The 22,519-nt window shown below is 37.2% G+C and overlaps 1 protein-coding gene across 1 annotated transcript; it reads right to left on the reverse strand.

Moving 5' to 3' along the window:
- Nucleotides 1-7,848: 7,848 nt before the first annotated feature.
- Nucleotides 7,849-21,812, reverse strand: tmem135 (transmembrane protein 135). The gene is made up of 15 exons (XM_081354287.1): nucleotides 21,579-21,812; nucleotides 18,178-18,305; nucleotides 17,670-17,762; nucleotides 17,089-17,122; nucleotides 16,809-16,874; nucleotides 16,612-16,658; nucleotides 16,021-16,062; nucleotides 15,707-15,874; nucleotides 13,109-13,178; nucleotides 12,704-12,871; nucleotides 12,483-12,546; nucleotides 12,328-12,404; nucleotides 9,853-9,951; nucleotides 9,458-9,525; nucleotides 7,849-9,368 (listed from the first exon to the last, which is right to left on the reverse strand). The coding sequence occupies exons 1-15, from the start codon at nucleotides 21,717-21,719 to the stop codon at nucleotides 9,236-9,238; spliced, it is 1,398 nt and encodes a 465-aa protein (XP_081210413.1). The 5' UTR covers nucleotides 21,720-21,812; the 3' UTR covers nucleotides 7,849-9,235.
- Between the last annotated feature and the right edge of the window lie 707 nt (nucleotides 21,813-22,519).

Below are 22,519 nucleotides of genomic sequence, written 5' to 3' on the forward strand. Positions count from 1 at the left end.
TGCATTAATATTGTCATGGTTTGCATCTCATTGATCATTTTCAATTCACAAAGTTGCAGGGTTCATTGCATGCCATTTTGTTCAAATGACAGGTCTGTCATTGTCTTGAGGCAAGACTAGCTCACCTCCTTCCATCAATAAGTGGGACATTTGAAATAGACCCCGGAGTGGACTCTCAACGGACTAGAGTGAATCAAGAGCAGCCAGTGCTCAATATAGAATATAGATTCATGTTAAATGAGGTACAGACCATACAGTATATGCCTGCACATATCCCATCAGAGCTAGACAGCACATCTGTCCGATACAGCTGCCTGTCAAGAATAACAACTGTACAGCTCGGGGGGGGGGGGGGGGGGGGGGGTTATAAAATGCAACCTGGAAGTATACAATTATATAGACCTCATGGCAGTGTTGTTTGATTACTAAAAATAAAAATCATTAAAAATAATTTTCATTAGTTGCAATTAAGCTGGAATACACAAAAAATGTAAATAACATTAAAAACTTAAAATAATTGAAAATTTAAATGTTGCCATATGAAAACAGAATATTTTATATTCTATATATTTTGACAAAGTTGGCAGTTAAAAGATTTTTTTACTGTTAGAAAAATGGCCTAACTTAAATGTATGAATATCATTCATTTAAATAACAAAACATAAAACCAAGTGGCTAATTGTCATTTTAATCAAACGTAACAAATAAGCAGACTTGAGAGTTGAAAATAGTGTAACAGATTAGTCTCTCTGTTTCTGAACGAATCAAGAATCTATGTTGTTGAACAAATTTGCACTACTTTTTTTGCACTAAAGTCACGCATTTTTGAAAATATAAAATAAAAGCCAATTCAAAATATTAATTAATATTAATTTTGATTAACACTATTGTACTTAAACAATACTAAAAAAAAACACTGCCTGGAGGATCATTGGTCTGTTCAGATAGCAGAAAAACTATTCTTAAATGAATAAAATAAAATATTTTTTATATTGATTAGCTTATTTCAATCATTTTATTGTTATTTAATTTATATTTAATAGTACTCACAAATCGATTAATCACCATTAATCGCAGCAGATACAAACAATGGGTAAATTAATAAAATTAAATATTTTATATTGATTAGCTTATTTAAATAATTTTCATTATTATAGTTTATTTATTATTATTTGTTCTTTATTTTAGATTTAATAGTGCTGTCAAATCGATTAATCGCATCTAACGTAAAAGTTTTTAATATATATATGTGTGTATGTATATATTTACACTGTGTATACGTATGCATAATGTATTTACAAACTTTTATGTAAAATGCGATAAATCAATTTGACAGCACTACATTTTAAATATAAAATAAATAATATTTTATTTTATTCATTTAAGTCTCTGCTATCTGAACAGACCAATGAACCTCCAGGCAATGTTATTCCATGCAGGCAGTGCATGCAGCACTAATATTTAATAATTTTTATACTTTGACAAAAAATTAAGCCACGTCCACAAAGTTTTTGTAAAAAAACTGTAATGTTTGATTTTTTTGGGATAACGTTTGTATGATTAAACAATTGTTGAACAGTGTTGAGTTATTAGCCACCATTTAGTGTAAAATCTGCATCCTAAAGCAAAACCAGCCTAGGTCCACAATTGTGAAACAGAGACAGAGAGACTACAATCAGACCCAAGTGACCAAGAAAAGACCTGCTTTTCCCCATAAAACACAAGGACAGTGTCATGGCCGGAGATAATGTCCTATATTGGCTGGTCTAGTGACTCACTGGCTCCAGTAAGCTCATTTATGTCTGCCTTGGCCTCTCCATCCACTCCATGGCACCAGACAAAGTCAAAGGGGGTGACATTTTGTCCCAGATTTTATGGTTATGTTGCAGGTTTATGAGGACCACACAGCAGTAATGTGTAATGTTTAACTCCGTTTAGGTCGCAGAGGGATCAGAATACAGCTAAAAATGTCCTGACTAAGTCAGTCTGCTCCGCATCCAAACCATTATGAGAACAAAAACTGTTCGCAGTTTGGTTTGTATTGCAGTGGATTCTGCAAATAGGCCATAGAGCAGAGGTGTATAATCAGCTCTTTCCTGTAATTAGACAGAGCACAAGTGAATGAGAGAGGACATAATGTGTCCCGTTCTGTTCTGTTTGGCACTCTTGGGCCTTGCCCTCCAGACATGTCTAATAGAAAGAGAGTTTAATTAAAAGAGAGAAAGAATGAATTTGGATGTCTCCATGATGAATGAGCTGTGGAGGGCGGTTCGAATATTTAGTAGTGATGAGGTGGGCAGCGATTGAAAGCGTTCAGCTTTTGATTCATTCACGATATTTTTCTCATAGAAGGAAAAAGTTGTCAGTTTCTAATCGCATAAAAGAAAGTAAAACTAAAACCTAAAAGTGTTAATTAACTGCACTCTCCCCTCTCTCTCTGGTGACTTTAAGCAGATTTGTTGAGACATTTGAATAACATATAATGGTTCTGGCGTAAATGGGTTATTCCTACAGTTTGGTTGATTTTGGAATGAGCAGGTTTGTTGAAAACCTTTTTTAGTCTTGTCAATAATGTCTGTCTATCTTAAAAACACACTGGTCAAGCTCAGGCTATAACCTAAAAATCCTGACCAAATATTTTACAGTTCACAGTCTATGGGACTTGTCCACCCTGTTACATGACTTATTTACAATGCAGTGTAACAGGGTGGATGTTTTAAGCTAATAAAGGCCATTACTAGCTAAGAAAGACATGCTAGCAGAAAATTATCATTAAAGAAGAATATATTTTCATGTCAAAAACATTCTCATGTCCAGTTTAATTTGACACAACAGGGTGGACATGTTATGTTTTATGCTTGTTAAGGAAAACCTTCTCCGTTTTAAGCATATCGTTGTCGTGTAAACGATTCATCCCTCAATCTAATTTGAGCATAAGTGTTCGAACAATTGGGTTCGTTAAGGGCACGTTTACACGACAACGATATGCTTAAAACAGAGACGTTTTTCCATTGAGTTTTCCGCGCATAGACGACATCGTCAAAACGATCCCCATTCACACGGATCCGCAAAAACGACTAAAAAAAGCTGTATTCTGCTGCCAGGCAATTAGATGGCAATGAAACACTATAGATTGAACACATAATACGCACGTGCGTAACGTCATCGTCTTCAGAGGTTCGCGTTTTTGTTTACACAGAGACCGTTTTCAAAAACTTGCACTTTTAAAAACCCGTTTTCACAACTTTTCATTTTCAGGCTCCCAAAACGTCATTGCATGTAAATAAAACGGCCAAAACACGTAAAATGTTTTAAGTTTTTAGTTATAAACGGTGTCATGTAAACAGCCCTTAAGTGATCAGCTGTGTCCTGTTGCATTAATTGTTCACATTAAACGCAGGGAATAAGTAGTATCCATTGCTTCTGCATTCTGAGTCTTGCGTTTAGGGACAAACCACATAAGCCAGGATGAAGATGAGGGAGCTGATTTGGATGCTAAAAAAAAGAGGAACTCAATTAGAGATAGCCTTTAGGACACACAATGGACATAGCCAAATCAACAGTTTGGAATGTTCTGAAAAAGAAAGAAACCACTGGCATCTTCAGCAACTGGGTGCATTTCCCAAAAGCATTGTTAGCCAACTTTGGTTGCATGTTCCATTGAACTCTATTGATTACGACGGAACTTGCAACCATGGTCACATTGGCTTTGGAAAACACACCACAGGTCGGCTGAGAAAGACAACAGCAGCTGATGACAGACAAATCATAAAAGCAGTGAAAAAGAACCCTAAAATAAGTGTCAGTAAAATCACCAATCTCCAGAAAGCTGAAATGGTCTCACAATCTACCGTTTACAGGAGACTTCGACAGAATAATTATTACAGAGGCTACACAGCAAGATGCAAACCTCTGATCAGCACCAAACATAGAAAGGCCAGATTAGAGTTTGCAAGAAAGCACAGAGATAAGCCTGTATTCTGGAACAGTTTAATGGACAGATGAGACAAAGACGAACTTTCATCAAAGTGACGGGAAAGCAAAAGTGTGGAGGAAAAAAAGGAACTGCAAATGATCTAAAGCCTCATCGGAGGTAGTGTCATGGCGTGGGCATGCATGGCTGCCCTTGGAACAGGTTCACTCATCTTTATTGATGACTTAATAAATGATGGCGGCAGCAGAATGAATTCAGAAGTGTACAAAACCATCTTGGCTACCAATGTTTAAGAAAATGCCACCAGACTCATTGGGAAACTCTTTAATATTGCAAGAGGACAATGACCCAAAACACACTGCCAACTCAATCAAGGAGTTTAACAGGGGAAAGTAATGGAAGGTCTTACATTGGCCAAGTCAATCTCCAGATTTAAATCCTACCAAACATGCATTTCACCAGCTGAAGAAGAGACTAAAGGCAGAAACTCCCCCAAAAACAAGCACATGGCTGCATTATAGGCTTGGAAAAGCATTTCAAAGGATGAAACCAAGAGTCTGGTGCTGTCTACGGGTCAAAGACTCACTGCTGTGATTGTGTGCAAGGGATTTGCAACTAAATACTAGCTTCTAACTTGTACATTTGCAATGGGTTGCAATACCCAATACTAAAATTAAAATAATATAATATAAAACTAAAATAATAATATAAAAATGTAACTAAAATGAGATAAAAGTCCTCTAAAAGGCTGTAATTGTTACTTGGTAAAACATGTATGTGTTGAAACGGCTAATAAATGAAATGTGACATTCTGTACTTTTGACTTCATGCTTTAATCATATTTAGTGATTTCTTGACTCCTGAGCAAACGAAGCGATTTTGTCTTAGTTAGTTCAACCAAAAATGAAAATTCTGTCATAATTTTCTCACCCTGATGTCATTCCAAACCCATAAGAGCGGTTTAGTCAGAATTTTCTGAAGAGACATGATCGCTTTGTATGATGAACAGATTGAATTTAGGCTTTTATTCACAAATAAACATTCATCAACTCACACATCAGTTGTGGTAAACGAAAGCTCAAACATGTTCGCTTGACGTGTGAGAACCAATGAGGTTCATTCTCGTGTTACGCAGCACGTTTGAGCTTCTGCTAGAACCAATGATGTTTGTTCTCACGCATCAAGCAGGTTCGGTTGAGCTTCTGTTCATGTTCACTGATAAATGTATATATATGTGAATAAAAGCCTAAATTCAATCTGTTCATCATATAAAGCAGTCATGTCTCTTCAGAAAATTTGGACTAAACCATTGGATTCATATTGAAGGAAAAATTCTTTGTCTTCTATTCTTCTGTGTTCCGAAATGAAATCCTTATGTGTTTGGAACAACATGAAGGTGAGTAATTAATGACAGAATTCTCATTTTTGGGTGAACTAACCCTTTAACGTCCCAATACTTATGGAGGGCACTGTATAATAATCTCCAAATACTTCTATAATAACATTGGCTTTCCTCTGCCTGATTTAAAAATCAAATAAGCTGCCATGCAAAATGCCCCATTACTTTTTACAAAACAGACTTTCAATGAGGAGGGGATTATGAGTTAATGAATGTGGTGAGTAGTATTAATCTCCTCAGCAGTCTGCCTGGAGTATTCCTCACTCGATACCTGCCAGACTCATTAACATCCCGGGTCTCATTTAATAAATGTGTTAAAATAGGCTTAAGTAGATTAGATTTTATTATAGATTTTGTCTGCTGGTCCATAAAATCCCTGCAGGTCAGCCAACCGCTCTTCTGCGACGGTTAAAGCTGGTAAAATATTCTCAAGCCAAATCAATCCAAAGTGTAGCGACAACACAAGACGACTTCTCTGACATCAATACAACAGCAAGCAGACATAACCGCATCACTTTGATCAGAGCATTTGTGTGGCCTCATTCTGCCATGGATCCTGACAACCTGGAGGCACAGGCAAGAAAGGACATGCCATGATTAGGTGTGCATCTGAGGCTAACCACACGCACACACACACACACCTCTCGCCGGTTTCTAACAAACATGACAGCTTGACATTGCACCTGGGTTCGATTCATCTGGATCAGGTCCCAGACAAGTGTGAAGAAGAGAGACAGCACTGGAACTGAGACAAAGAGAGTTTGCAGCCCTCCTAGTAACCTTGTAGAAACGCTGCAGCTTTTGTACATTTTGAGGAATGCTCAGCTGCTGCATGTACAGTATATGGATGATGTTCAATAAACGCACACTCTGGCCGCACACATTCACACTCTCATCCTTCAGACTGTTTGATGAGATTCAGTTGCCATGGAGACAGCTGAAAGTGATTGATTGGCCAGCACCTGAAAAGTGCTCACCGAAACTTCTAGATCAACCAGTTATTTTTAAAGGGCCCTGTGGGAAATCTCAGCATGAAGGACGTGAATCAAGAGAAAGTTTGCTACATCTGTGCTGAAGGTCACTGCAAAAATACTGGCACAATTAAAGACGGCTCTCCCATTTGCGTTAATGCGTAGATTTGCTCTGGAAGTTTTGAGACCACGGCATGGATATCTGTCCTTCAGCTCTTTCTCCGGTTAAGAAATAACCGTGAAAATGAGAATCGTCACCAGAAATCGGAGATCAAATTAATATTTCTCCTTGGAGATGCGGTAAGGACAGTCTTAAAGGCATCTCACACATAATTCCATCCCTTTTCCATCAACAGAACGGAGATGAAAATGTTATTCATTTATCAAGAAAGAAGAATGCCATTTAATTTACATACAGTAGCTCAACTTATAAGCATGACATCAGCAATGTCAAGGTCACTGGTTTGATTCCAAAATGTACAGTGCATTTTATCAGTGAGCTGCAGAATAGTCTGGCAAATATATACATGTAGAGGTCAAATGTCTTTTTTGAGCGTTCTGAGTTTTCACTTATCCACCAGTTCAAATGAATCATTGTTCATGAACAGGCATGAACAGATCCTCTCTCAAGACTAGACATGACTCTCACACTGGGCCGCTCAGAAGGCCGGAGACTGGACAGAAAGTCGAGAAGCACGGACACAAATGCTTGTCTGTAAATAAAGACAATGTGAAAGTGAGAGGACAAAACAAAGCAATTTGTAACCATTTCGAAGACAATTTCTGCTGCGTCAGGAGGATCATGTGAACTGAATACAAAGTGCAACACTGAGAAGATTCAGAGCCTCTCCTCGATGGACAATTACTGAATTTTGTCGTCCAGGGCCATAATTTAAGATACAATGAAAATACATATATACTTTTAAAAAGTCTATTTTGGATGCAAATAAACAAAGTTTCAGTATTAAGTTGGTCTACTACTAGAAATAAAGATACTACAATTATAATCTCTGTTTATAAATAAACACCTATATTAGTCTTGCTAATGTTTTTAAATTAATTAGTGCACTCATGGATTCAAATATTGGATGATCTGCGATTTAAACGGAGTATAACATCGCCCTCCAGTGGACGTTTGAACAAATCGGTTATATATATATATATATATTTTTTTTTTCAATGTATCACTCATCTAAATAGCATGTTAAACTATTAAACCAATCCAAATCAATCTTTAAGAAGACAACATGATTATTAGTCATAATTATATATTTATTAGTCAGTCATATTGTGAAATAATATTACAATTTAAAAGAACTGATGTATAATTGAATACATTTAAAAATGTAATTTATTCCTGTGATGCAAAGCTGAATTTTCAGCATCATTACTCCAGTCTTCAGTGTCACATGATCCTTCAGAAATCATTTGCTGCTCAAGAAACATTTATTATTATCAATGTTGAAAACAGTTCTTGTTCCTTAACATTTTTTGTGGAAATAATGATACCATTCAAATATTTGTGGTAAAATAAAAAAAAAGAGCGGGATTAATACTTTTATTCATCAGGGATGCATTAAATTGATCAAAAGTGACAGTGAAGACATTTATAATGTCACAAAAGATTTTCTGTTTTTTAATAAATGCAAAATAATTGTTATTCATTGAGCTTTCTATTCATCAAAGAATCCTGATAAAAAACATTTCCACAAAAATGTATTCCACCGTTTCACAACTGCACTAAAAATATATTATTTTGAAATATTTCACTGTATTTTTTATTAAATAAATGCAGCCTTGTTGAGCAGCAGATACTTCTCTCAAAACATAAAAAAATTGTAATGTTGCCAAACCTTTGACAGGCACTCTGTGTGCATGTGCGTGGGTGCGCTTGTGTATATATATAGCTAAATAAAACACTAGACCTTATTTCATCTGAACATTTTTTAATATAAAAGCTTTTGCTTTTATACAAACATCAAAGACATAAGGCTTTCTTTTTTTCTTTTTACATAAATTACATTTCAAAAAAACAGCAATACTGCGATTATATTGTCAGATTTTACACTATATTATTATTATAAAAAAAAAAAGATTTGCTACTGAAAATGAAGGTGAAAGTCCATTAAGATGAGTTTTAATCTGCTTATCTCTCCTGAAAGAATATTTGCAAATAATAAACCTGCAATAAAAGGTGGGTAGTAAATGTGTAGTTCTGTACTAATAACATTCCATAAAAGCCTCTACTTACCAGAAGGTCTCAAATTATCTGTACAAGAATTAAGTGCACGCTAAAGACAGAAGAGATCATACACAACCCTGATGTCAGCAAGATCTTTTTACATTGGCTGAACCCGCATTTCCTGACTATGGCAGACAGTTAATTACAGATTTGATCGTTTTTGGTAGGATTTGAAACGACAATGACCAAAAATAATCCAGCATCACCTTTTAAGATGGCCGACGTTGTGCTGTAAACAACAGTCTGAATTTTCCTAACTAAACAAGAAAATTAAAATCATTTTATATTCTCAAAGCCGATTAGTTAATGCTACAGACTAAAAAACACAGAGGTTGCAGGTCAAATCCCAAAGAGTTCAGGAATTGCTGAGTTAGTGTGAACACATTCCTGGTCTGTCATTCTGCCCTTGAGAATCCAATAAGCCACCATTATCCTATAAACCTCAAATCATTTTCAAATGCTTATAATGTGTGTACAGAGAGGTCACATCTTGCCTGCGGTAATTACATTGCAAAATGTTTCAGATCCACATTAACGTAAACGTATAACTGCCTTTACACTTTCACTTCACATTTAATGAGCGCCAGGCCGAGAGAATGTAAGACAGAGAGATTGTGTGCAAGAGCTTTCCGTGCCTTCGTGTCATTGTTGGTCTATGTGAAGACATCTCACAAGTGCCCACGGGTCTGTCAGCCCAACTGCACGTCCATGTCGATGGGACACAGCACGTATCTGGGGTCAAGTTTAGGCGTGTAGTCACCAAACTGTCTGGAAGCCTCGGTCCCGAAAACATCAAGCACTTTTCTGTTCATCAGAGCAAACCTGAACAAAGAAATCATAACTTTATGTGTTCAACAATTCATATGCATAATGGGACTTGATAATCAAACAGATTTTCCTTTAATACTCACCTGCCCTTTGTCAACCGCAGTAGAAACTTCCAGTATGATGGTCTCAGATTTTGCACTTCCATGACCGCCTGATCAGATCCATCCAGGACATATCAAACAAAATTATTTCAAAATAAATCACATGAACTATGGGCATGTTTCCAGTAGGTTTTTGAAATTGTCTTGAATTTATTGCTTTGTAATTTAAAACCTGGCAAACCTATTTTTGCCTTACTTTAATTTAAACCGCACTTGGCCTGATTCTCATTCAGTTCATGACGGAGTCATCAATAAGTCACACGGGCACAAACAGCTTCTGCATTTTAATGTAGTTTGTATTTTCCCTTGGTGTAAAACTGTCCTTGGATATCCAGAAGGTCCTTTTAGGTAGATTTTAAAGAACATTTTAAACTCACCGCTTGAAAACAGATGGCGGTGGAGATGGCATAGATTATGGTGTCAGCTTCAGGGAAGTAAGGAAACCTGCCTGCCTCGATCCCTTTGAAATACAATGTCTAAAAAGACAGTGAACAGATTATTAACAATGTATACACATACACTGGGTTATATTTTAAATAAAAATAATAATTTGAATGATTAAATAAAAAAATAAATACACTGAACAAAATTATAAACGCCACTTTTTTTTTTGCCCCCATTTTTCATGAGCTGAACTCAAAGATCTATGCCTTTATCTATGTACACAAAAGGCCTATTTCTCTCAAATATTGTTCACAAATCTGTCTAAATCTGTGTTAGTGAGCACTTCCCCTTTGCCGAGATAATCCATCCACCTCACAGGTGTGGCATATCAAAATGCTGATTATACAGCATGATTATTGCACAGGTGTGCCTTAGGCTGGCCACAATAAAAGCCCACTCTAAAATGGGCAGTTTTACTGTATTGGGTGGGGGGACCCTTTAAAAACACAAAGCAGACACGTGGGACAGGTGCTTGGCTACGATACATGCTTGTTCAGTCAATAGCAGACACCAACTGATCCAGTTCAAAGTTATTCACCGCTTACATTACACCAAAGCTAAATTGCATAAAATTTTCCCCTCCGTTTCACCAATGTGTGACAGGTGTAAGGGGGCAGAGGATACAGTTTCTCATGCTTTTTGGTTTTGCCCTTTATTGTCTGGATTTTGGTCAAGCATCTTTGACTGGTACTCCAAGGCTTACAATAAGCCTCTTACACCGGATGCTGAACTTGCCATCTTCGGCCTCTCACAGCGCACCTCTTGCCTTTCAGGTGCATTGAAACAGTCCTTAATGCTGGGTATGGTCGTGGCTAAGAGACTTGTGCTTAAGAACTGGAAGTCACCCTCACCCCCTTCCATCCAGATGTGGATTATGGATATGATCTCTATCATACAGATGGAAAGACTTTGAATTTTGAGGACTGATTCCATTGAAAAGTTTTCCGCTGTTTGGGGTCCATTTCTCGGGTATTTGGACAAGTTAACAGCTCAGTCGGCCCCCAAAGACTTCTCTAAGGTCTAGGCTGCATATCCCTACTGGACACCTAGTCTGTTGTGCAGCTTTTTATTAAAGGGGACCTATTATGCAAAATTCACTTTTGTATGGTGTTTGGACATAAATGTGTGTTGGCAGTGTGTGTACACAACCACCCTACAGTGATAAAAATCCACTCACTCCTTTTTTTTTAATCTTCATAAATCAAAAGCAGTCTCTCCAAACGACCCGTTTTCAGAATGTGGCTTTAGTGACATCACTAAAGCCACAGGCCCCGCCCACGAGTGTTGACTGACACCGCCGTTATAACTTAGACCCGCCCTGATCGAGTTCACTGCGAGTTTACACATCAGCCATTGCTGCAGCAATGCACTCACGAGAAGCGTCGAAGCATCTCCCAAGCGTTGAAGGTGGTTTAGCTGGATGTATTCATTCACATAGCTCTCTTTATTTACTCTTGAAATCTGCCAGCCAGTGAAGACGAGGTGGATTCATTTTGTTTTCAAAGAAAATGCTCCCTCAACTCTACAGAAATTTATGTAAGTTACTTATGCACTTCTTATACTGTTTACTCAGCTCTAACAGCGATCTTCTGAAAAAAAAACTGATGCTTCATCTTTTGTGTGACATACAGTAAACTTATTAAACTCATCAGTATATTTTGTGTCATCATTCAGACAATTCAGATTGTCAGACGGAGTCCTACAGCAGGCTTGCATTAATAGTGTATACAAGCAATGCCAAATAGGTTATAATCGTAATTAAACTAAACTATACCTTTTCCAACTCCATACAGCATATATTCTCTGACTCTGTAGGCATTTTTATGGTCGAAATGAACACCATTACTGTGACTGTCTGTTTTATTATTATCATCATCTTCCCTGTTCTAGCTCTGATCGCGGGATTCGCGGCTGCTTAGGCTCCGCCCCCTGTGACGTGAACCAGCAGCTCATTAGCATTTAAAGGAGAAGCACTAAAACGGTGCGTTTTTCACAGACCCAAAAAATAATGATTTAAACGTGCTGTAAATAAAATTCTGTTGGGTATTTTGAGCTAAAACTTCACATACACACTGGGACATCAGAGAATTATTTTACATCTTGTGAAAAGGGGCATAATAGGTCCCCTTTAATGTACTTTTAGGTACGTTTTTTTTTTTTTGTATTCCGAGCCAGTGTTGTTTGTTCTGTGTTTTTACTTGAAAAATCCTTTAAAATAAAGTATAATAAACACACAAAAAAACAAAGCAAACATCTGTATGTGTGTATATATAGATCTAGGCAGGTGGAGCTGGGGAGGTAGAGGGTTTCAGAAGAACTCTGACAAGCCAAAAGCAAACACTGAACCAGACACATCATTGAGAAGCCCTACTTCATTTGAAACCACTAAAAAACAAGATAATTCTTACCTCCACTAGTTTAGAGAAGAGGTACATGGAGATAGTGGTGCTCTTGTAGAAGAACATTGACGTGCCGGCAAGAAAACCTGATAAGATGGAGAAAAAGGTGAGCTGAGAATCTCTAATGGCTGTGCAAAAGGAAAGGGGTTCAAAACACAATTTACCTGCTATGAGAGCATGGAGCTCGTCGTCCAGGTTCCGCATCCATCTCAGTAAACAGCTTGTGCCCTGTCATAAAATGGAAGTGAGATGAAGAGATAGAAATATCACATCTGAAAAATATGTTACTAAGAAAGGTGAAGGAAACAAAACCCCCTACAAGTTGCAGAGAATCTTGCTGTCTCATAGGAAAGACAAGCACTGGATCTTAGTGGAGATGAAGTACCTTGTATATACTGACAAAAGATCCCAGGAAAGCTCCTAGCTGGAAGTTCTCTTTGTTGTAGAGCAGCCAGAGCAGACGAGAGGGTTTGGTGAAGGCCTGTCTGAATGCTGATGGAACCTTCAAACAGCACTGAATGAGGTAACCCACGCTGAACATTCGGATGAAACCCTTTAAAAACACAAGCAAACATCTCAGAAGCTGCTCTCCAGAAACCATCCAGCAACTTCACATCAGCTGCCAATTAGTGAGCAAAGGGCACTGCTATATCAACAGAGCCTTTCACCCAGATGAATGCTACATGTTTATGCATTCGCATTCGGTCTCTCTCCCATTCAAACACATATGCTCAGAACAAACAGATGGATGGTTTGAAAGACAGCAGGTTTGGTGGTCTCAGACTCTTACTTTAACACAGTAGGAGATGCAGTTGTCCTGATAGTGTTTGCAACATCTATGCCTGGGTCCATGTTTGCATCTAAAGGGGACAACACACGCACAATGAATGCAAATGCACAATACCTTATGAAGCAGGGGAACATTCACACATGACAATGAAGCTGACTGCTGACTGAACAACCAGGAATAAAAATTAACTCACAAAGTGGCAAATGGAAGTAAAACCATTTTTTTCCCATTATAAATGTATGAAACAGCACGGCATGAGGTAGTAAATTTTTATTTGTGGTCAGTAGGGCTGTGCTCAGAATGTCGATACAACGATACATCAGCATGAACTCCTGACGATGCGCGTATCGATACCGTTGTGTTTTTGAATAGCCAATTCAGGGCTCGAATTTCGGTGCAGGATTGCGGGTATTGTGCATAATTTCCCGCAGGTCTCCCACTTATAATGCAGGAAATTCCGCCTCAAACAGCTTGTGAGAAACAAAAGTTATTTTTCGTATATTATATCGATTTAACAGACAAAAACACGCAAAATGATCTAAAAAATGGTGAGTATCCTATAAACACAGTCGGTTATGTCTTAAAAAAAGCATAAAACGCATGTGACAGTATAATGAAAACAGGATCCGTGCACTAGCTCTTAAAGTGACAGCAGCCATATGTGTCTGTCATTCATTTTGTTGTCAAAACAACAAAAGATAGCTTTAATTTTAAGGAATCTGGATTAATAACTTATGTATTTAATTTAGCCAGGACTAAAATACTACCCAGTGTTATTTTACATTTGATTACTTTATTCAGTTTCTGTAGTATTTCTGAATACTAGTGCTAGACCTATTCAAAGACTATTCTCTTTATTGGTAGGCTATTTTTATTCTGTTGTATTTATATGTGCTACTTTTTACAAATGTTTTTAAAGATTGAAATCAATCTCAAAAGACAAGACTACAAATGCATTAATGCATTTCATAAATCGGGATTTAGAGCCTGAATAATAGCTTCAGACAATTTCTTCACGAGTGTGAGCCACGCTACACAATACCAACACTTCAGTTTTTAAAAGAAACGGCAATTCCGGTTGTATGATGAAGTTAAGCAAGACATTCTTCTGTCACTCTTTTCCTTCACAGACAGTTTTTAACCCTGAGCATTGTCGAACAATTGTTGTTTCTGCATAAAAATGATTTCAATGTAATGTGAAGAAATGACTTTGTTTGGTGGACATTCCAACACTTAGGACCAAATTGTTAAATACTATGTGTTTAAAAGAGTTTGAGAAAACTAAGTTAAATTTAAGCTGTTACAGTTTTTGCTTTTATGGTATGTTTTAAGTTTTGTTTAGTCTTTGAGCATTGTTGACACGCTTCAGTGTCACTATAATTGTCATTTCAGTTGAGGCAAAGACTTAGGAAGAAAAAACCATAAGGAAGAACCATTCTAAGCTTTTTTCTGACTATTTTTTTTATTTCATTTAACTAGTTTTTTTTATGACAAAAACTAAATAGTTTTTCAGTTATCACAACAGTTATAACACTGGTTATTCAATAAACAGATATTACTGTTACTAAACTCTGCTCAAAAGAAATTTAAATTTCCAAATTGATCCATATCGTGATACGTATCGTATCGTGGCTTTAGTATCGTGATGCTTATCGTATCGTGACATTGTTGGTGATACATAGTGGTCAGTAATAAAAAAAGATATATAAAAAAATAAATTAATACTTGTATTGATAAAGGATGCATTAAATTGATCAAAAGTGACAGCAAATACATTAAGAAAAGTCTTATAATGTAAGAGATTTCCAATTCAAATAAATGCTGTTCTTTTGAACTTTCCATTCACCAAATAATCCTAAAAAAAAGCCTCACAGTTTCCACAAAAATATTAGCAGCACAACTGTTTTTAACTTTGATAAGAAGAAATGATTCTTGAGCATTAAATAAGCATTTTAGAATGATTTTTGAAGGATCATGTGACACTGAAGACTGGAGTAATGATGCTGAAATTTCAGCTTTGCATCACAGGAATAAATTACATTTTAAAATATATTAAAATAGAAAACAGTTATTTCAAATTGTTGTAAATATTTCACAATATTACTGTTTCTAATCTATCTTTAAAATCAATACAGCCTTGGTGAGCACAAAAATCGTACTGACACCAAACCTTTGAATGGTATTGTGTGCGTGTAGTTTTTATGACATAATTTATTTTCTTAAATATACATACAGATTTGGTTTTAATTTGTATTTTATTACTGTGGTCAATAGAATAAACTGACCTCATAAATTCTAAAAGTCATTCAAAAGAAAAAGGAATAACACGACATTTGATAAAAGAGTAAACTTAGTTCACAATTAATTTATTTTACTTTGACAGTTCTAAATATCATTTTTTTTCCTTAATTTTTCCATGAATTAAAAAGTCTTTAAGTAATTATGTCAAATAAAAAAATTTGTTTTAACTAAGTTTTAATGTTTAATTATATAATAACTTGGCGGTATCGTATAGAATTAAATTAATTTTTCTGTCAAAAATACCGGTCTTGAATACAAGTTTGAAATGTATGTTTTCTAGATGTGTATCTCACTCACATAGAGTCTAGGAGTTTGCGTGCAAATGCTGTGATGCAGCTCCCCCTGGAGGCAGGCGTGTGCTCTGGTCCCTCATCCGGTGGCTGCGCGTCTCTCTCTGAACCCTGTGCGTACGCGTGCTCAGCCAGGCTAGAGTGTGTCGGGATCTCCTCCTTCCCAACTATAAATCTGCCACAGCCAGACACATAATCTCCTTTAGCAGCCTGACATGAGTTTAAACTCTGAACAGTGTTTCCTAGGAGGCCTTAGGATTAACAGAAAATCCTTGGAAATTTAAGCAGTATGTACAGAAGTCATATAAATGATAAACTTACTTTAAGGAAGAGAAAGCAAAGCCATTCAGTCCGTCTTTGCATCTGAAGATAAAACCAGAAATGGGAAGGGTCAAAGTTTGTAATCGAACAACTATATATGTGTTCTGAAGAGTGTGCTTGTCCGTCTTAAAGGGATAGTTCGCCCAGAAATGACAATACGGTCATCATTTACTCCCCCTCATGTTGTTCCAAACCCAAATGAGTTTCTTTCTTCTGCTGAACACAAAAGATGATATTTTGAAGAATGTTGGTAACCAGACAGTTAATGGGCTCCATTGACTTCCATAGTAGTTTTCTTCTATACTATGGAAGTCGATTGGGACCATTAACTGTTTGGTTACCAATATTCTTCAAAATATCTTTTGTGTTCTGCAGAAGAAAGAAATTCATACAGGTTTGGAACAACTTGAGGGGGAGTAAATGACAGAATTTTCATTTTTCGGTGAACTATCCCTTTAATGCTGGTCCTGGAGAACCTTAGCAAGTCTTGGAGCCTCTACTAATGAGAAGATGTTGTGTTAAATAAACGAGATAGCCAGTGCTGGCGTCTTCCAGAACCAGGGCTGGGAACCAGTAAGCTGACCAACATACCTGAAGAAAAACATGTAGAGAGATGCAGTCAAGCAGAAGAGAAGAACCTAGGGGGAAAAAATTTGAAAATATGAGATAGACATCAAACAAAACGCTGTGATCAGGGTAAAAACAGTTCTGTTGCTTTTAATCAATTGAATGCATCTGTGCTGAATAAATGTATTAATTCAATTATAACGTTAACATAACTAACGTACCTCTCCATGTTTCATAGGCTTAACGAGACCCCTCGCGACAGCCATCCGAAAAATCGTCTCCGTTGCCTGGAAATAACACAGAGCACTTTAGATCAAAATTAGCTGAGGGTTCCTTGAAACAGACATTTTTTAATCACAGCTTTCCAGAAACAGTAACATAAGTGACAGATAACAGATGCAATGTTGACAACTGCCAGGATATGGTCAAGCAAGTATGAAAAAACTGTCAAGAAGACTTAACACAGTGGAACTGAAAAGAAGCGATGCTGAATCGTCTTACCAGGTTTGCCATGTAAATTGTAAGAAGTCCTCTCCTGCATAAGAACACAGACAAATTACATAGGATCTCTAACCTTTTTGCGATGTTAAGGCCCAGTCACACAAAGGACGATAACAATAAAGTTGTAATAATCAAAGAATGATTAAATTGCTTTAATTATATGAAAAAAGATACATCCACACCACAACTATAACAATAATTACACAGCAGAAAAATATTGTTGGAATCACTTTCAGAACAATTTCCCAGCTGATAAATGATAAAAACACTGACATCCAATCAGAATCCACCTGACTTTAAGAAAGTTTTATTCTCGCTTCATGCTCTCTTTTATCAACAATTGAAAGTGGGTTTCATAAAAAAAAGCAACATTTTGAACAAAAAGCTGAGAAAATCAATCTTTTCCCCCCAAAGACTATAACGTGCATAAGCACTGCTTTAATCACTTGTTTCTGCTCTTTTTTTTGCCTGTGTTTTGATTCAGAGCTTCTCTACTTTTTCAGAAGTTGCGTAATAAATGTAGTTTAAACTTTGCATGAAATTTGTGTAAAAGGAAATCTGATCAGCATGAAAGGGCTAACCTGCTTTTCCGCTCTATTAGTATGGCGATGTATGAGGCCGGCAGTGCCGCCCCAAAGCCGGCCGACCAGGAGTAGAAACGTCCCAACAGCTTCCTGAATAACAGAAGAAAAAGAAAGGAAACAATGGAAAGGACAGTAGGTCATTTATATTCATAAACTACAAAACAAAGCTAACTGACGTGCTTTCAACCGAGGATAATATCACTGCTGAATATTTGTCTAATTTAGAAGGGATTTCAATGTATTCACAAATTAAGTGCGCTTCATTCCATTGAACCGGTCATGCAGAATAACGGTCATAAATCCAAAAGTTTATCTCAGTACATCACTTATTTGATGTGTCAATGGTCTTAACAATCCTATTTGGACGAATATGAGCGTAGACTCTGAACAGCTGATAAGGACATGGATTCAAAGGTTGCTTTACAGCTCTTGTTGCAGCAACAGTACACGTGGGACAGCAAACATTTCCAAGTATTGCTTGTTAGCAGAATTTGGTTAAGATTACCGGAGAATGCAGAAAAACGCAATGTAGAGGCCTCCATTTGCGGTCAGGAAAGACGTGGATTGCAGGATCTCAGGAAGCAGCCTTTTCTTGTAATAATCTTTTTTCCTCCTTCTTAAAATGGCTGCAATCTGGAACACAGAAAAAAAAAAAATCTATTGAATGTTGAGGATATTTCCTGTTATTCAAATAATCCATTTCGGATTTTACTCTGAGCTTTTAAAGTCACCTTGAAATTAAAATGGACAATTCTTATTTTTTTTATGGAATATTGCAGTATTTATTATAAATGATTTATCCGTTCACATCATTTTATTAAATTCATGCAGCCTCGTAATCTTTGATCAAAATAACTTCTCCTCCCTCTTGCAGTGACATCTCTTCTGGCACGAGGGCGGGACAACCTGTCACTCACATGATCAATCAATAGCAAACGACAATGATCCAACCATCCAATTAATTCCCCATGGACAAAATCAAGACCCGTCCAACTTTGGTTTCATGCCAACTTTAAAGGAAAAAGAATGCACTGAGAGCTTATGTGGCACAATAGACTACAGTACATTTTCAATATGACATTGGCTGTAACCTTTGTTGTGGCATTACACAAACACACTGGTTTCTGTAGATGCTGATACTGTGGTTTGTCATCCAAATACCACTGACCTACTGTCTAATGATAGACTGTACAGTTCCTACAGTTCAGGTGTTGCACCACTATGAACTGCGGTTTTGCAATGGAAGCAAATGACACATCCAAAGTTGATCCAAAATGATGATCCCTCTATCAGATCTATAAAGACTGACAGCCAGTTGTGCTAAGTCATCACAGGCACGTACATACAAGATAACATTCCCTGATTAATAAATATACTAATGTGATGTGGCATTTAGCCAATCAAAACTGACAATTATTTTTTATGGAATATTGCTGTATTTATTATTAATGATTTATCAGTGCACAGCATTATTAGGCAAATTAGGCGTAATAAGGCAAAATTCGTGAACAAATCGTTCAATCAGGTGTGACATCAAAATCTGTCTCCCTCCCAATGAGATTATGACTCCCCTGCTTCTCCCTATGACGGTTAGGATTAGGATTAGGTGTGAGCGTTAGAGATAGGGACCAATAGGAAGGGGCACTGAATGAATCAAGCCAAAACAAGTGTGTCAAAATTTCTCTAGATAGAAAGATTCAACCGATTCATTGAAAAGATCCAAAACTCCAAAAACGATTCATTCACGAATCTGATTGGTTAAGTTTTAATGTGAAGTGAAAAAAGGTGATGTCCGCAACACTGCTCTTTGCTCCCATATTTAATAAAAAAATGCAACGTTTCGACCAGGGCCGTGCACAGGGGGGTGGCCCGGTGGCTAGAGCCACTGCCCCTCTGCCCTCATCGACTGAGGTGCCCCTCTGCCCTCATCGACTGAGGTGCCCCTCTTCCCCACCCCCCACCGCTCCGCTCAAAGCATTTCGCTGATTCCGCTAATCCGCTCCAGGTTTTCCCGCTCGCTCCGCAGCATCACTCACAGTATACGACAGTTCACGAGTGCTAACAACTTGTACAACCAGGGCTGGACTGGCCATCGGACATACCGCACACTTTCCAGGTGGGCCGACGTGCTTTTTGGGCCGATACATCTCATACTCATACATTATTTTTCTTTTTCACGGCCCATAAAATTTGTACATCGGCGGCCCATTCGTTTTGTTTTGCTTAATTGGCGGTGCTGGGTTTGTGCCAGTGTATGCATCAGAAAAAGTCAGCGTTAGGTTTTTTTTTTTCTTCTGACAGACCAGTCCATGAAACACGTAGATCAAAGGCCCAAGTAAAGAAATTGGTACAAAACTAATTATGAAAGTTTCCTTTATTGTTTTACAAAATATGGCTATTACTGTCATGTGATTAATATTATAACTATTATAGGTGTAATGTAAATAGACACTGTAACTAAAAGAGTTTTGAAATTTTCGTTTAAATTGCACATTGAATATGGGTTGGAGCTTTTAATTTTGAACTCTCAAAGTGCACCAGATTGATGAATTTAACATTAAAATGCACAAAATTTTCTTACGGGGGGGCATGCCCCCGAACCCCCCTAGGGGACCCGAGGTCCACCCACCGCAGCTTTAACAAAAATCCTGTGAGAAACACTGGTATTGATATGCCAGTGCAGCTTATTGCTTGTTTTAGAATTCATCGCTGTATTAATAAATGTCAAATTTTTACTTATTTCATCTGTTAACTCTCACTCGTTCCTATACTCACTCATAACATGGCATTAGTAGTTTTAAGGAATTGGAGTTTATGATCATATAGTGGGCCAGTCTGGACCAAAATGCCAGGGCCGATTTTTTTTTTTTTTTTTAAGTCCAGCCCTGTACAACATATCCACGTTCTTAGAATTAGCTGCTTGTCTAATCAAATTATTGTACTCTTGATCAGATCTAATACAAATAACTACATTTTCTGTTGTTGGCACACTTTGTAGTGTGCCAACCCCCCCAAAAATAGTGCCCCTTTTTTGGTTTAGGCCACTGCCCCTTAAAATGTCTGTGCACGGCCCTGGTTTCGACCCTACTGGGTCTTCTTCAGGCAAATGGTGGACACATGTGATGAAGGGATATAGGTCTTACAATCAACTAACCCACCCTGTGATATCAATTAGTTTAATTAGCTAATAGCCCCACACATTAACTTACTCAATTAAGAGAACACTAACATACCTAGGCTATTCTCCACAAACCCACACATCTCAAAAAATGGGCCCTTCAAGTCTCGATATCCCCAAAAGAGTACTACATAACATAGCTATCCACAGAAAAATTAATGTGAGACAGTGAACATCCTGGCCAAATAAAACATCTGAACCTAAACTTTGCTTTGATAAACGAATAGTTCATCTTAAATCTGCAGTTTCAGTTTAATGAGAATGATTGTGCAAATCTAACAGACAAACAAGCCAAGGTAGGCTAGTTTATCATCAAATTAAGTATGTCAAGCATCATTTCAATTCACAACATAATTCAAAGAAGACTGTAATGCGGAAACGTGAACATTAAACAACAAGACAATGAACAATGAAAGCAAAAGTGCTTAAGTTTTGCACAAAGTTATGCAAATGAGCATTTGACAGTTTGATCAGTAACGTATCATTCAGCAGCGCTCTCTCTCTCATGTCATCAGGCTAACGACCTTTCCTGGACGATTTGAATGCTAGTAAATGTAAAACACGACGGGTTGAGACAGACTTTTGTGTTTTTATTACTAAATAACTTAGCAACTGTTACGGGCCCTCGTTCGCATCGTCCTGCAGGACTCTTGAGGTAACTTAGCTACCAGGCTAACTGCGCCCTTGCCAGGGTGAATTGACATTTAGATCCGCGCAAATACACTCACCAGATACAGAGGAGCGTATATCTTGAATGAGACCTCCAGAGCACCGGCTGTCACCTGGAGGGTGGAATTCGTACATGAGGTACTCCATGTGTGTCCTATCTCATAGCAGCTATGCGGTATGGACTTACTGAGGGCAGCCATGATTAGTACCGCACGTCGGGAGCGCGCGTCCACTGTTTCTTGCAAGAGCGCTCCCGATGAACGCGCGTACCCTGGAAGGTCAGATGACAAAATGACCAGATACCATAACTGCCACAGTTATTGTTTTCACACAATACAAATAATTTAATTGATTATGTAATAATTATTGTTTGTTAGTTACAATATAAGTGAACCATTTTTAATGATATTAATAATTTACATTTAATAATTTAGCATACAAATAACTAGAACAGAAGCAATCAAACCAATAATGTGGAAGTGCTGTGGCTAGTGCCAGTTAGTCCAGCAAACCACACGTAATTACAGAAAGACTCGGAACATTTCTCATAACTAAAGCAAAACTAAAGAACTAAAGCAAAACATTAACTGTGGTAACCATTTTTAGCTGGAAGGTGTGATGTATAAACGATTTTTAATAATACTTGAAATTACCTTTTTTATGCATTCATTGCTATAATGAATCTGATTTTTTAAGATTTCTAAATATTGGCACCCCAATAACAGTTAGCAAACACATATCTATAAATTACATACAAATTTAATTCACTATAAATATAAAATAATTAGTGCGCGCCAACTTAACAATTAACAAATCTGTCTTTATCTGTAGACTTTGATATAACCAGACCTCCACGAACCACTCGCACTAGTGCTTTTTTTTTATTATTAAACATTTATAAAAGCTACTTAAATGTCCTAATTGAACTAAGGCTTAATCCTGGCTTAATTTAAACCCTGTCTGAGAAACCTGGCCAATATTTTGTGGGGAAAGGATTGAA

Source organism: Scardinius erythrophthalmus, assembly GCF_964197995.2.
Source record: "Scardinius erythrophthalmus genome assembly, chromosome: 23".
NCBI lineage: Eukaryota > Metazoa > Chordata > Actinopteri > Cypriniformes > Leuciscidae > Scardinius > Scardinius erythrophthalmus.

Coding starts and splice junctions, on each gene's coding strand:
- tmem135 (XM_081354287.1), bottom strand. CDS start 21,719: ATGGCTGCCCTCAGTAAGTCCATACCGCATAGCTGCTATGAGATAGGA. Junction 12,872..13,108: donor GCATCTCCTACTGTGTTAAA/GTAAGAGTCTGA, acceptor GTGTTTTTAAAG/GGTTTCATCCGAATGTTCAG. Junction 9,526..9,852: donor CCGCCATCTGTTTTCAAGCG/GTGAGTTTAAAA, acceptor GGATCTGATCAG/GCGGTCATGGAAGTGCAAAA.